Source organism: Brachyistius frenatus, unplaced genomic scaffold (genome assembly GCF_029030835.1).
Source record: "Brachyistius frenatus isolate BFR_SWC_R1_liver_20210118 unplaced genomic scaffold, ASM2903083v1 Contig_83, whole genome shotgun sequence".
Taxonomy (NCBI): domain Eukaryota; kingdom Metazoa; phylum Chordata; class Actinopteri; family Embiotocidae; genus Brachyistius; species Brachyistius frenatus.
The window spans coordinates 1,540,491-1,553,298 of NW_027210682.1; the positions used below are offsets into that span (position 1 = coordinate 1,540,491).

At 42.2% G+C, this 12,808-nt stretch overlaps 2 protein-coding genes across 2 annotated transcripts; one reads left to right on the forward strand and one right to left on the reverse strand.

Annotated features, from left to right (window-relative positions):
• Positions 1–1,656: 1,656 nt before the first annotated feature.
• Positions 1,657–6,287, forward strand: tmem119a (transmembrane protein 119a). The gene is made up of 2 exons (XM_069709543.1): positions 1,657–1,731; positions 4,026–6,287. Exon 2 carries the CDS (start codon positions 4,041–4,043, stop codon positions 4,779–4,781), a length of 741 nt encoding a protein of 246 aa, XP_069565644.1. The 5' UTR covers positions 1,657–1,731; positions 4,026–4,040; the 3' UTR covers positions 4,782–6,287.
• Positions 6,288–10,673: 4,386 nt separating this feature from the next.
• On the reverse strand, positions 10,674–12,808 carry iscua (iron-sulfur cluster assembly enzyme a). Its single transcript, XM_069709528.1, has 5 exons — positions 12,490–12,808; positions 12,198–12,311; positions 12,003–12,113; positions 11,835–11,913; positions 10,674–11,384 (listed from the first exon to the last, which is right to left on the reverse strand). Exons 1-5 carry the CDS (start codon positions 12,589–12,591, stop codon positions 11,293–11,295), a joined length of 498 nt encoding a protein of 165 aa, XP_069565629.1. The 5' UTR covers positions 12,592–12,808; the 3' UTR covers positions 10,674–11,292.

Sequence of the window (12,808 nt, forward strand, 5' to 3'; positions counted from 1 at the left end):
ATGACAGCTTATTGATCTGTCCGTGGCTCATGTTTTCCCTGAGCCCAGTTTTTCCCTTCAGAGATCTAAATCTATTTCAAAGAAAAAAAAAAAGGTTAAAGGTTATGAAGTGTAGTGAAAAATTTTTTTGTCATATGTGTCTATTCATTTCCCAACATAGCTGGGCACTGTATGTTAAAAAAAAAAAAGATTTAAATCAGGAGAAAATGGTACTTTTTTTCTTCTTTTTTTTTTTTCCAACAGGAGGACAGCGAATGTGGGTTTTGGTCAAAATAACAGTGCCCATGTTCAACCTAAGGAAGAACGATGTCAGCTGGTGCTGCTCATGTTTTGTGTTAAAAAAAAAACCCAAATGCATTGAATGTTGACAGCCTCATTGATACAATCTCTGTCCTGAGAACTCAACATGTCCTCTGTTGAATCCTCTTGCAGTAAACAACCCCAGCTGTTTAGCCAAAGAATTGTCATCAAAAAGCAAGTTACAGTTAACCTCATATAGATACAATTTGTAATAAACGGGTAGAAATAGAAAGTGAATGAGCTGAAGTAAAAGTTCATCGTTTTCTTTCGTTTGTCCGTGCCATGAATGGGAGCAGACAATTTATGTAGTTGTATCATTTCAGTTTGAGTCAACTAAAATAACACATTTTTCAGTTTTTTTGTAGCACCTGATGACAAGACTGTTAAAGCAGCCGTCACATACACAGAAACTACTTTAAGTCCCACATCTATTTGATGAGCTGCGATAGTTAAGACGATGTGTGACACTCATTATGACGTTACGAATAATCCTTCTCTAGTTTCATCATTGCACCCTGAAACTGGAAAAATTGCTGCCCTGCTCACACTTCAACTCTCAGACTGTCCAGCTATAACATTGTCACACCGTTTGTCCAAATAACGGAATAAATCAAGAAAAGAGGCGTGGGCTGCCTTAAATAAATGCCCTGAATATTTAGAGACCAGAGTTAAGTGCTCCTGAAAGACGATGAAGTTTATATGTTCGCTCTGTACATGTGTTTTGGAATGAAAGGGGTGCTTTCTCCCAGCGCTGGTCGTGTATGCCCTGTAGGGACAGGCTGTAATCAACGGGGACTTAATTAGAGAGGACTCACTGGGAGGCAGGGAAGTCTTGGGACTCGCCCCACCAAGTACAGAAATACACATTTCCCTGAAACATGGGACTGGTGCACCAACTGCAACAAGTTTGCAGCTCGTTTTAAGGCCAAACACTCAGGCTTGAGCTCTGCTTTTCGGTTTAATCATTTAAACTTTCATATTCTGCTAAATTAGACTTTTATTTAAAATAGAGAGTTGTTTCTTGACACATCCATTTCAGTTTATAATTTATCCCTGTGTAAGAAGTGTCATTGTGCTCACTTCTACGTGGCAAACTGTTAAATATTAATGTGGAGAATAATGTGACGTAAAAGTGTCTAGTCTCAAACGGTTGCTCCATAAACTTGCGAGGAAGGACACTGAGGATGGGAGGTTGAGAAAGAGGGAGGAGATGCTCAAAATAGAGGGCTGGGCATCAATTTGCCGTAAGGAGACTTTTTAGAGCTAAGTAAGAAAAACACTCAGTATAACTTAGCGGGGAGGGCGAATGCTCGGAAACTCCTACACTCTTACTTTCCTCTGGCTACTCTTGTCTCCCCTTTTTTTCTTCCTCCTGCAGTCCTCTGCGCTGCACCGTGCTGCCCAGAAGAGAAACCAGGGACAACACAGTCTGTAAGTATATATTCAAGTTTGCTGGGGCTTTAAAGTGGATGTTTTCAGGAAGGAAAGAAGGTAGAGCCAAAAGTGTTGAGTTCAAGTTTCTGATTTTATGATCCTTTTAGTGCAGTTTCAAGGAACTTGTATTTTTTTCTTTTTCATGCTACTTTATGTTTGAACTCCACCACATTGCATTACTTTGCAGAAATACAGTTTACATACAAAGCATAGGATCGCATAAAGCATGATATACTTTTACAGGTTAAACTACCCAGCAATGCCATACTGTACTATTTTGTATACTACAAAGTAAAAAAATTAATTAATTAATTAAAAAAAAAAAAAAATCCCTATTAATACAATATTTAACAGTGTTACAGTTACAGGTGCTATACTTCTATACTTTTGATACTTTTGGTACATTTTTCAAATAATACTTCTCTATTGTTGCTTTATGTGTGCAGGACTTTTACTTGTAATGGAGTACTATTACATTGTGGCATTACTACTTTTACCAAAGACAATGATCTCAATACTTCTCTTCCCCTTACTAGACTATTTAAAGGATTAATAATGTAATTTATTATTCTCCTGTGAATGACTCGTCTCATATTTTAACTCTAAATGTTAAAACCTGTAGCTCACCTGCAGTGTAGAAAGTTATACATTTGTAAGTACAATTTTTTTTCCCCAGATGGTGTTACTGCAACATTTCCAAAGATAGCACACACTGTTCTGTACATCAGGGTGGATTTGAGGTCAATGTGTATAAAATGATGCCCAACACATCTGGAACATTTCCATTCAGCGTAAAGTTGCTGTCATAAAAAAAAAAAAACAACTTGTCTTGTGTTTGTATATTTTACTCATAGTTAACGGCAGCACATTTGATATATGCAGTCTGGTAAAAACCTTTGTGAATTTAAGGCAACTAAAAGGAACATTTTGGAGAAAACAGAGAGCTTTAAAAGGTTATAAAATGCATAAATGTCCTGAAATGGCTTAGTTGCATATCTGCTGTCTGGATGGCCCTCAGCTGAAGGTCATGTCGACGCTCTGGTGAGATACAAGAAATGTCATTTTAATTGTAATGATGGGGATTCTATAGCTTTACATCCAAGGATGAAGACTCAGCACACCATCTGGTCCAGCAGAGTACACACTGTATGTTTGACCACACAGGCAGGGGGGAGGGGTAGGGGGGAGGGGGGAGGGTGTTACACTGTACAGTGTAAATCAGGGCAGCAGCAGGTTCACTATAGTATGATGCTGATTAGAAGCTTGTCTTTACAGCTTAGCACTGTGTAATTACACATTGTGTTAAAAGTCAAACAGGTTTTAAATGGTGACAGACTCCCTGGTTGCAGTTTCCTTTGTTAAATCTCGACTGCACAGTGAGAAAAAGGAGAAAGATGGAAAGAGAAAAAAGAAATATTAGGGTGTGAGGTTTATTCAGTCAGTCGTACTGGAAATAAATGTAGGTTTCCCTGGAAGCAGAAATATCTCCATCAGGTCTGGTGTACAGCAGCTGCTGCCCAGTGTAAATATAGAGGCCACAGCCGCAGGTCTCCCACGCCTCTTTGCTCCCGTTGGAATATAGCTTCCTCCTGGCTTTGGTGTGGCGGATGGGTGGCCTCCCTCTACTTCACAAATTATAAGGCCTCCAGCACCAAACTCACTGTCTCCACCCCAAATAAGTAATGGCTACTCTGCTGCCCGCTAAAATAGATCTGGTGCAAGACCGGGAGAGGCAGGAAACCTAGAAAAACCTAGGTTTTTCTAGGTTTCTCCTGTATCTGATACAGGATACAGATACAGGAGATACATTTTAGATACAGTACAGTATTTATTACAGCCAGTTACAAAGGTTACAAAGGTAACACAATACTCCTAACTAGCACCTCTAAAGCTGGAAAGCTGTGACTGCACCAGGTCGCTGGTCCGCAAAGGAACAATTACAGGATGTAAGGCTTCTCGTAGAACTTGTTTTAACTTCTTCTCCCTGTGTGTAGATTAAACCAACAGGATGTAATGTGTTCATTTTTTTTGTTTAAGAGTAGCTATTGGTCAGAGTGAAGTGTGATACGTTTGCATGGAGCTAAGTCAGTTGTTAATTTCCAGTCTTTATGGGAAGCTAATAACCTCCTTGCTGCAGCTTTACTGTTCATTAATGCACCGAGTTTGATCACCCAACATATATTTTCCACATTGTAAAACATCCAGCCACTGTATAAGTGGGTGCCTGGAAGATCAGGTTTGAACTTTAATTTATCCCAAATTAAAAAAAAAAACTCCTTTTGTTGTTACAGGACTCAGTGGAGAAGATGAGGGTTTTTCACGTCACCTGTGTGACCCTGCTCTGGCTGTGCTGCAGTGTGTGCCACTCCACTCCTCTGTTCTACAACATATCCATGGACGGCAGCGGTGACGAAGCTGAGCTGGAACTCCTTTTCCCAACGTCCTTCTCCACCCGAGCACCTGTTCATATTACCACCGTTACTAGAGCTCCCACTCTCACCAACACCATCACCACCACCATGATCCGCCTGAAGGACTTTGTCCTGAGCCGAGTGGTGGACTTCTTGCAGGAGAACCTGCTCATCATCATTGTCGTGACCTCTCTTCTCATCGTCATGGTCTTCATCATCTGCTGCGCCACTGCTATGAGCCATAAGCGCAAGCTGGAGGCGTACAAGCCCCCTCCTCATCCGCCCAGGAAGTATATGGCTGATAAAACCGGAGGACTCAAGAATTCAAGCGAGCCCCAGGAGAAGCCGTACGCCATCGACCACGTCAAGAGGGTCCAGACTCAGAGCATGGCCTCCCCCAAGAACCTGCGCATGCCCTCCAAGGCTCTGGTGGGAGAGAAAGGCAGAGACGTCAGATCGTCGCCTCGCCAGGAGGTCAGGAAGGTCAAAGATGCAGAGGAGGTGGAAAGGCGGAGAGAGGAACCCAGACACAAGGAGCAGGTGAAGCACAGGGAGGAGGTGCAGCAAAGCTCCAGTCCCAGCACCAGCTCCGGTCAGCCAGCCTGCACCTGCCATTTGAAAAAAGCCCACCACTAGGGCGCAAGGTTTTTTGTTAGAGCAAGAGGTGACAATATAACAAGATCAGACAGTTATTCCACACTCGTAGGCAAATTATGTAAAAAAAATAAAATAATTTGCAGAATAAACCTTCTTACAGAGGAAGTGAAGTCATGCTTCATATAAATCAACCGTCTTTAAAACACTAAAATCTAAACACGGATTTAAAAAAATATATGAAAAAGTATGTGTTGTTTTATTCAAAGTATAAAAATGAAAACACAACAAAACAGAAAATATGTGACCTGAAAGAAAATGGGTTTCTTAACAGGTAAGCTAACAGCTAACAATTGATCCCAGAGGACATAAGCAAAGATGTCTGATGTCTGTGAATGCCGCAGTTTGAGGTCGCTCGGTGGCATGTACTCATGTAAAGCAAACATCTGGCAGTAGTCGCTCACTTGGTTTTTTATCAGTGATGACAGAACCACCAGTTCTCAACACAACACCAGCCAAACGTCACACCACCTTGCTACTGAGGCTCCATCACTTTATTGAAATAACTGTTCTTTTGAGTAACACTCTCTGAGGGAATTAAGACAAGATAAAACTTTTAAAATCTTCAAAATAAAAATAATGGGCAGCCAGTTATTTTCTGTACTTGCCAAATAAAAGGTACAAACATCTCCTGTGTTTATTACACAGACATGTATTACTGTGTTTTCCTGCCCAGAGGAATCTCCTCGGTGTGTCCTGCTGTATGTCATGACATCTTTTTAGCAGCATTTAATTAAGATCCTTAATTAGCTCAATCGATCATTTAGAGCATAATAATCCTTGGTGCTGTAAATAAAGCAAAGTGAAATGCCAGTAAACTTGACTTAAGTAGGAAAACGTTCTCTTTATATTCACATTCATATTTACTTAATTTTGTTATTTTTATGTCATATCATTTTTATATTTTCTTTCAAAGCCCTAGTTCACAAAGTTAGAAACCACAAGCAGAATTCGCAGCTGTGTAATTTCCAGCTATATGAATTAAAAGCATCCATACAACTCTGTTTACATATTTATTTGGTTGATAATTTAGATATCTGCCTTCAACTGGCAAACAATAAATGCAGGTTTTTTTTTTGGTTACAAACTTTGTGCTTAAGGGTTTAAGTTTTTTTCTTAAATTAATACTTATGTATACGATAAATTATGCTTTTTATTTGTAATATAAAGATTTGAAATGAGTCAAAAACTTGAGTACAGAGCTAGATAGTTGGTCTGTTTACTGGTGAAGTAGGCTACACAAGTACTAAATCAAAAGCAGACAGGTGTGTATTTGTCACATTTTTATGATTTTATTTGATTAAATTACTCTGAACGTCATTTATAAAACTCTCCAACTCACTGTCCCATTACTGAAGCTAATGACTCTGAGCATTTAAACTAAAGATATAGTTTTGTAATGGTAACATACTCTTTTCTGCTGAACCTCAAATTGTTGCCCTCACGTTTCCACACAGTTGCCTCCTCTGTGACCGTTGTATTGTTTACAAAATGGCAATTTTGTTTTGCTTATGTTTAATAAAACTATTGATAACGATGTTTCTGTCATTACTGTAAATGTAGCAGTGGAAATGGTGGACGTTTGGTGCCAGATGAAGCACAAACACAGCTCTGAGGAAACCTAACATTAGAAAAGGCAAGGACAGTCCAAAAAAAGATGTTGTGTACGTGCACATTATGTTGAGCTTGGTGATCTGTAATTTTGAACTACGTCCATTGAAATATCATGATGGGTATCTATTTTAAAGTGATTATCCAAATGTCAGATTTGTGAAATCTGCCATGTGGAGATCTGAGCTGTTTTTAAACTCAACATTTCAGGACCCAGATGTTTAAACACAATGCAGTAACTGCTTCTCAGCTTTCTGATTGGCCTTGGTGAGGCCGTAGGCGCCGTCACCTCCGAACACAGCACTGCAGAAGAGGAGGGCACTGAAGCCTGGAGATGCCGAATCCTTTATCGGCAAATAAATCAAATATTTCAACAGCAGTAAACCAGACACATAACAAGTACTCAAGTCTATAAAAAAAAAATCTTTGAAACATTGATTTGTTTCATGAAAAGTCAAATAACTTTTATATCCCATTTTGCAATGAAATACTGCCCTCGTGAAAAGCGCATGTATTGATTTATCAGTATTTATTTTAATATTTTCCATCTGGGTACATTATGACCACATCTGAAATATATTCAAAAATTTAAAAAAAAAAAAAAATCCTTGAGAGTGTAGGCCTATATGTGATTGAATGCTAAAATCTGTGAAACCTTTTTTTGTAAATAAAAAAAAGTTTGATCTGAATCACAAGTGGGTCAAATTGCCAAAGGTCAAACATGACATGATAGCACGCCAGCTCAAAAGCAAGCGTAACCCTGTTGCTGCTGAAACATGAACCCTGACGGAGCCGTCCACTCGTGTCAGATTCCCTGCTCTTTTGTCAATGAGGTGCTAAATAATTCCAGAAAATACTACCCCATTACTTTCACTCTTCCCACCAGCTGATGGGAAGAGTCACGGCCACAGGACCACCGGTCAGCGCTGCCACACAGGGCATGTTCGCTGGATCCACTGCCTGTTTGAATTTCAGGCACTTTGACTTTTGATGGCCTCATTAGAGGGTATATTTTGGACACTTGTTTTTTTTTGTTTTTTGTTTTTTTACACAATATCTGTTGTTGCTGAGTGTCTTTGTATTTCGACCCACTTCACTGTCTGCCACAACTCAATTTCATTGGTGAAGAGGATCCAGAATAGGTAATACAGCACCTTAAGGCTGTCATTAAACTTTGATGAGCATCTGCCTGGAATTCTCGAAGGCAGTGGTCATCTTTAGAGAGACGGCGGATCATGTAAGGTCCATGGGGAAGCACTGACGTCCATCTCTTTGGAGGAGCAGACAAAGCAGGAACAGAAGAATAGTAAGTGACACAGCTTTGGCTCTTCTACACTTTCAATAAGTTAACCTTTGTAAGGGGATTGTAAGTTGTTAACAATGGTCAGCGATGACCATGATTTTTGGGTTGCCAAGTAGTGAAAAAGTCTTTCTACCTGGTGAGTCACTATCACTTCTTGACAAACAACATTAAACCATCAATTCTGAGGCCAGACTCTGAGCGATTCACGACGCCTGGATGAAAGACCATCTTTGTCACTGCGTCACCTCGTCTAGATTAGGGAAACCAGGGCATGAGTGAGAGTTGTGTCTGTATTCTTAGCACGAATTCAAACACGTTTCCAGTCGGTGTTTGACTTCGCCAGGGTTGTCTACTCCAGACCCATCCTGTTTGTGATTTTCATGGACTGGATTTCAAGGCACAGCGGGGAGAGGAGAATGTCATGTTTTGGGTTTCAGAATTGCTTTTCTGCGTTTTGCAGATGCTGCGATTCTGTTGGCTTCATCAGACAGTGACCTTCACAACCCGGTAGTGCGGTTTGCAGTAAAGTGTGAAGTGGCTGGGTTGAGATTCAGCACCTCCAAGTCTGAGGCCACAGTTCTCTGCCAAAAAAAAAAAAGATTGATTTGTCCCTTTGGGTTGGGACGGCGTTTCTGCCCCCGATGAAGGACTTTAAGTATCTCAGGGTCTTGTTCATGAGTGAGGGTAGGATGGAGCTGGAGACTGACAGGTGGACTGGTGTGGCATCAGCTGCAAAGAGGGAACTGAGCCAGAAGAAAAAGGTTTCAATTTACCAGTCGATTCACATTCCGACCTTCACCTATGGTGATGAGCTGGAAGAATCAGATTGTGGCTAAAATGAGTTGTGGCCAGGCTCAGCCTTAGAGAAAGGGTAGGAAGCTCCGACATCCCGAGAGAGCTCAGAGTAGCGCCATTGCTTCTTTGCGTCGAAAGGAGCCAGCTGAGGTGGTTCAGGTAACTGGTTAGGATGCCTCCTGGGCTCCTTCCACTGTAGGTTTTCCATGCATGTCCGACAAGAGGGAGACCCCGTGGTAGACCTCAAACAAGCTGGAGGGATTTTATATCTCATCTGGCCTGGGAACACTTTGGGATCCTCCAAGAGGAGCTGAAAAGTGTTGCTGCTTGCTCAGCCTGCTGCCTCTGCAGTCTGACCTCGGATAAGCGGCAGTAAACGGATGGAATAACTGATGAAGTCCGTAGTTGTAAATGTAACTTGCCCATAAGTGGATTTTGTTCCATAAAGGGCTTATGTGCAAGTTACATTTACAACTACGGAGTTGAAGAGGGCGCAGCTCCCTTCAAGAAGGTCAAACAGTCCATTAGAGTGATATACCTGATGAATTCAAGAGGTTGTAAAACCAAGTGTGTTGATGGAGGACAAACACCGGCCGTTTATCATAACTTAAAAAACATTTACTCAAGGTTCCTTGTCATAAAATGGTACCCCCTCATTTAGTTATGGTAAGTGAGATATCGGATCATTTCACAGTACGGCTTCCTTTGAATGTGTGTCTCCTCTGTTATTCTTCACAGTGAGTCATGCTTTGGTGCAGATGTGGTGTCCTTCTGGTTCTCTACATCTGTCCTCTTACCTGCCTTGCGATGTCTCCCTGTCCTCCTGGCTGCTGCTGCCCCCGCCCAGGAGTTTTGGTTCTCTGCGAGTCGCTGGGTCTGAGATCCCTCCCTCCCTCTGTCCCTCTCAGCACCTCGGCTCTATCTGTGGCCAGAAACGAGCTTTGCAACGTGGACCACCTGCTCTGGCCCTTCTCCGGCCTGCAGGAGCTCAGCCTCAGTCATAACTTGCTGGCCCGCTTCCCTCGTGGCCTGCCCCCCAGCCTGGAGTCCTTGCTGCTGCAAGAGAACCACATCACGTACATCACATCGGGCACCCTGAGGCAGCTGGGAAACCTCACTCGCCTGGATTTGGAGGACAACCGTATCCGTGCCATCCAGCCAGGAGCCCTTTGGGGTCTCAACAAGTTGCAGGTCCTGACACTGAAGGGGAACAAGCTTACAAGCCTCCCCAGGAATCTTCCCCCATCACTGACCCATTTAGACCTCTCAGGCAACTGTATCTCTGCCCTGGACCTGCCCTCGCTGTCCACCCTGGTCAACCTGCAGGTCTTGAAGATCAACAGCAACTGCCTTCGCTCTGTCCCCGAGAGCGCCTTCGACAGCCTGCCACGTCTCCGATCTGTGGACCTCACCAACAACCTGTGGGTGTGCGAGTGTGACATTTTGTATCTCTACCGCTGGTTATTGAGCGGCAGACTCAAGATGGCCACGGACCTTGTGTGCACAGAACCGGACCACCTCGCTCACCGACTGCTTCTGAACCTCTCCGTCATGGCTATCTGTCCTCGTCTCCTGAAGCCAAACGACAGGACACATGATCCGAGCTCTGCACTGGAGGGGAAGCTGACCGCGAAGACAACAGCAGAAAGCTCACATGGAAACATGAGGGATCTGACAGACTTGTTCCAGAAAATATCGGCACAAACCACTGACGGACTCCTTTCTGATGCTCTAAACACTTCTCTACAGTTTCCCAAGACTCGTGTCTTCCACTACTCTTTAGAGACTCTTACCTATGAGGAGTGTTTATCACTGAACAAAACTCAATCGGTCAGCCAACCCAATTTAAAAATGACTTCTCTCCCTGAGGAGGAACAGCGGTGCCGAGAAAACGTTACAGCTCGATACCCTCAGAGTAATACAACGTCTGCTGAAGGGACTCGATCTTTGCTGGCCACCAACAGAGAGGCACTCTCGCCGACTTTTGACCCCCAGCCTTTCACTCGGCAGGACTCTGCTGTGATTGTGTCTCTGCTCGCCATGCTGTGTGTATTAGTGGCTCTCCTGATGCTACTTTTGCTGCTTGTATTGAAAAAGGTACTTGTGCACCAGCAGAGGGTGGCTCCAGCTGATGTAGGATCCGGTGGATGACATCAACACAGACCCACTGAAAATGTTTTTAATCATTTAATTCACAATTAGCAAACCATCTCATACAATTTTCTGTGTAGTTTATATATGTGGATTTTGATATTGACCCAACAGCATTTTCATACTGAATGGGGCCAGTTATTTTATATAATCAAGCCAAATAAAGTGTCAAAGCCCCAAAAACATATACAAAAACAAACACACCTTAAACTCATTATTCCTGCTTCATTAAAACCCATTTATTTTCTGTACAGTAAATGACTGCAAAGTAGGAAAAGTGTTGAGCTTGTTTAAATTAAGGAGCAGTTTTTGTCTAAAGATATTCCCCATAAACTGCAAATGCCAAAATCAGCATCAATTAAACATGATCATTTGATAAAAAAAACAAAAAACAAACAACAACAAAAAAACGAATGAATCCATAAACACCGTTTACATGTGGAAGTTTAATCATGTCTGAATCTTGGCTTGATATTAAGAGACTGACTCCACAGCCGTGGACACTTCTAAAGGGTATAAAGCTCCAAGAAGGACACAAGACCTCATGCGGTATAAATGGTAACTCCTCTTACACACAGCGATGCGCTGCTGAGAGACATACGCCCGTTATAAAGGACAGTTAATATCAACATATTAACTGCTGGCTTTGGCACGTTCGTCTTTCTTGTCCCGTTGTTTTAGTCTGTAGTCTGACAGCGCTGCTTTTATAGCATCTTCTGCAAGCACTGAAAGAAAAGGAGTGAGAGGGTTGTCATATTTTGTAAACCTAATTCCATTTAAATGGGATTGACAAAATATTAGGGACACCTCTCAGTCTAACCCAGTTCAACAGCACCACAAATTACAGCCTCCAAAATGAAAATTAACATATATCAATAACTCTCAGTCAGATTGAATAACAATTGAACATTATGATCCTCATGAACGGAGGATTCATCGCTGGGCTGTTGTATTGTTGGTTTTGACCGGTGAATAAGACAAGGAAAAACTTGAACAAGTGAGCTGAATACATGATTTAAAAGAGAGCATTTAAATGGTTACTGAATGTTTGAATGGGTTTGAAAATTGAGAAGCTGTAGAAAAGAGGATGCTCTTGACCACCTTAATCAAAACAGAATATTTATTACATCTTTAGGTGCTAAATAAATACTATATTTCATGTGCCTTGAACTTACTAGAGCAATGAAGCTTGACTGGCGGAAGACAGAGCTCTTTGGCAATGTCTGTGTTCTTGATCTTCAGAGCAGCTTCAACCTTCAGGGTGAAAGCAGATTAATCAGACCCTTCCCCAATACCAACAAAATAAACAGCAACCTATGGGTCGATTGTTATTTTTAACTCACCGTCTTCCCCTTCACCCACTCTGTTGCTAAAGAACTGGAGGCAATAGCTGATCCGCACCCAAATGTTTTGAATTTTGCATCCACTATTTTGCCATTTTCATCCACCTGGATCTGGAAACAACATACAGTCAAAGGCCCAGTAAGACAACAGAAAGTTCAAAGTCATGACGGCAGTCTGTGCTGCTGACCGCTCACCTGAAGTTTCATTACATCACCACATGCTGGTGCACCCACCAAACCAGTCCCCACATTGTTGGAGTTTTTGTCAAGAGAGCCCACATTTCTTGGGTTTTCATAGTGGTCCACCACCTCCGGAAAAAAACAAAACACAAATACATAAAACAGTTGTATCACTGTTCTGTTTTTAGGTAGTACGTTAAAAAAGGTAAAACGAAACTGTTTAAATCAGCTCCCACTGACACGCAACATAACTAAGGTGACATTGTTTTGTTACGAGAAGAGTCTACGTTTTTTTTCTGTCGGTTACCTTTTTGTGATATGAGCAGACTGCATTCAGCTCCGGTCTGAACAACCTTCTGCCAAAAAACAAGAGCAAGGACGCGGAGTTTCGAGAGGAGACAGTCGCCATGTTCCAAAAACCGACCACGGCCTGAAATCCACGAGTGAAAACGAGTGAAAACGACCACTTGTTATTGACAAAACAAGCGAAGGAGGTTTCACAACGGTTCGTGCTGGATCGGATCAGCCGGAGGGCCGCATGCGCGAAACTACGCTGCTCGGATTGGTTGTAAAGTGTACTCTGTGGCGATTGGGTGTTTAACTGTCAATCAACTGATCCGGGACCC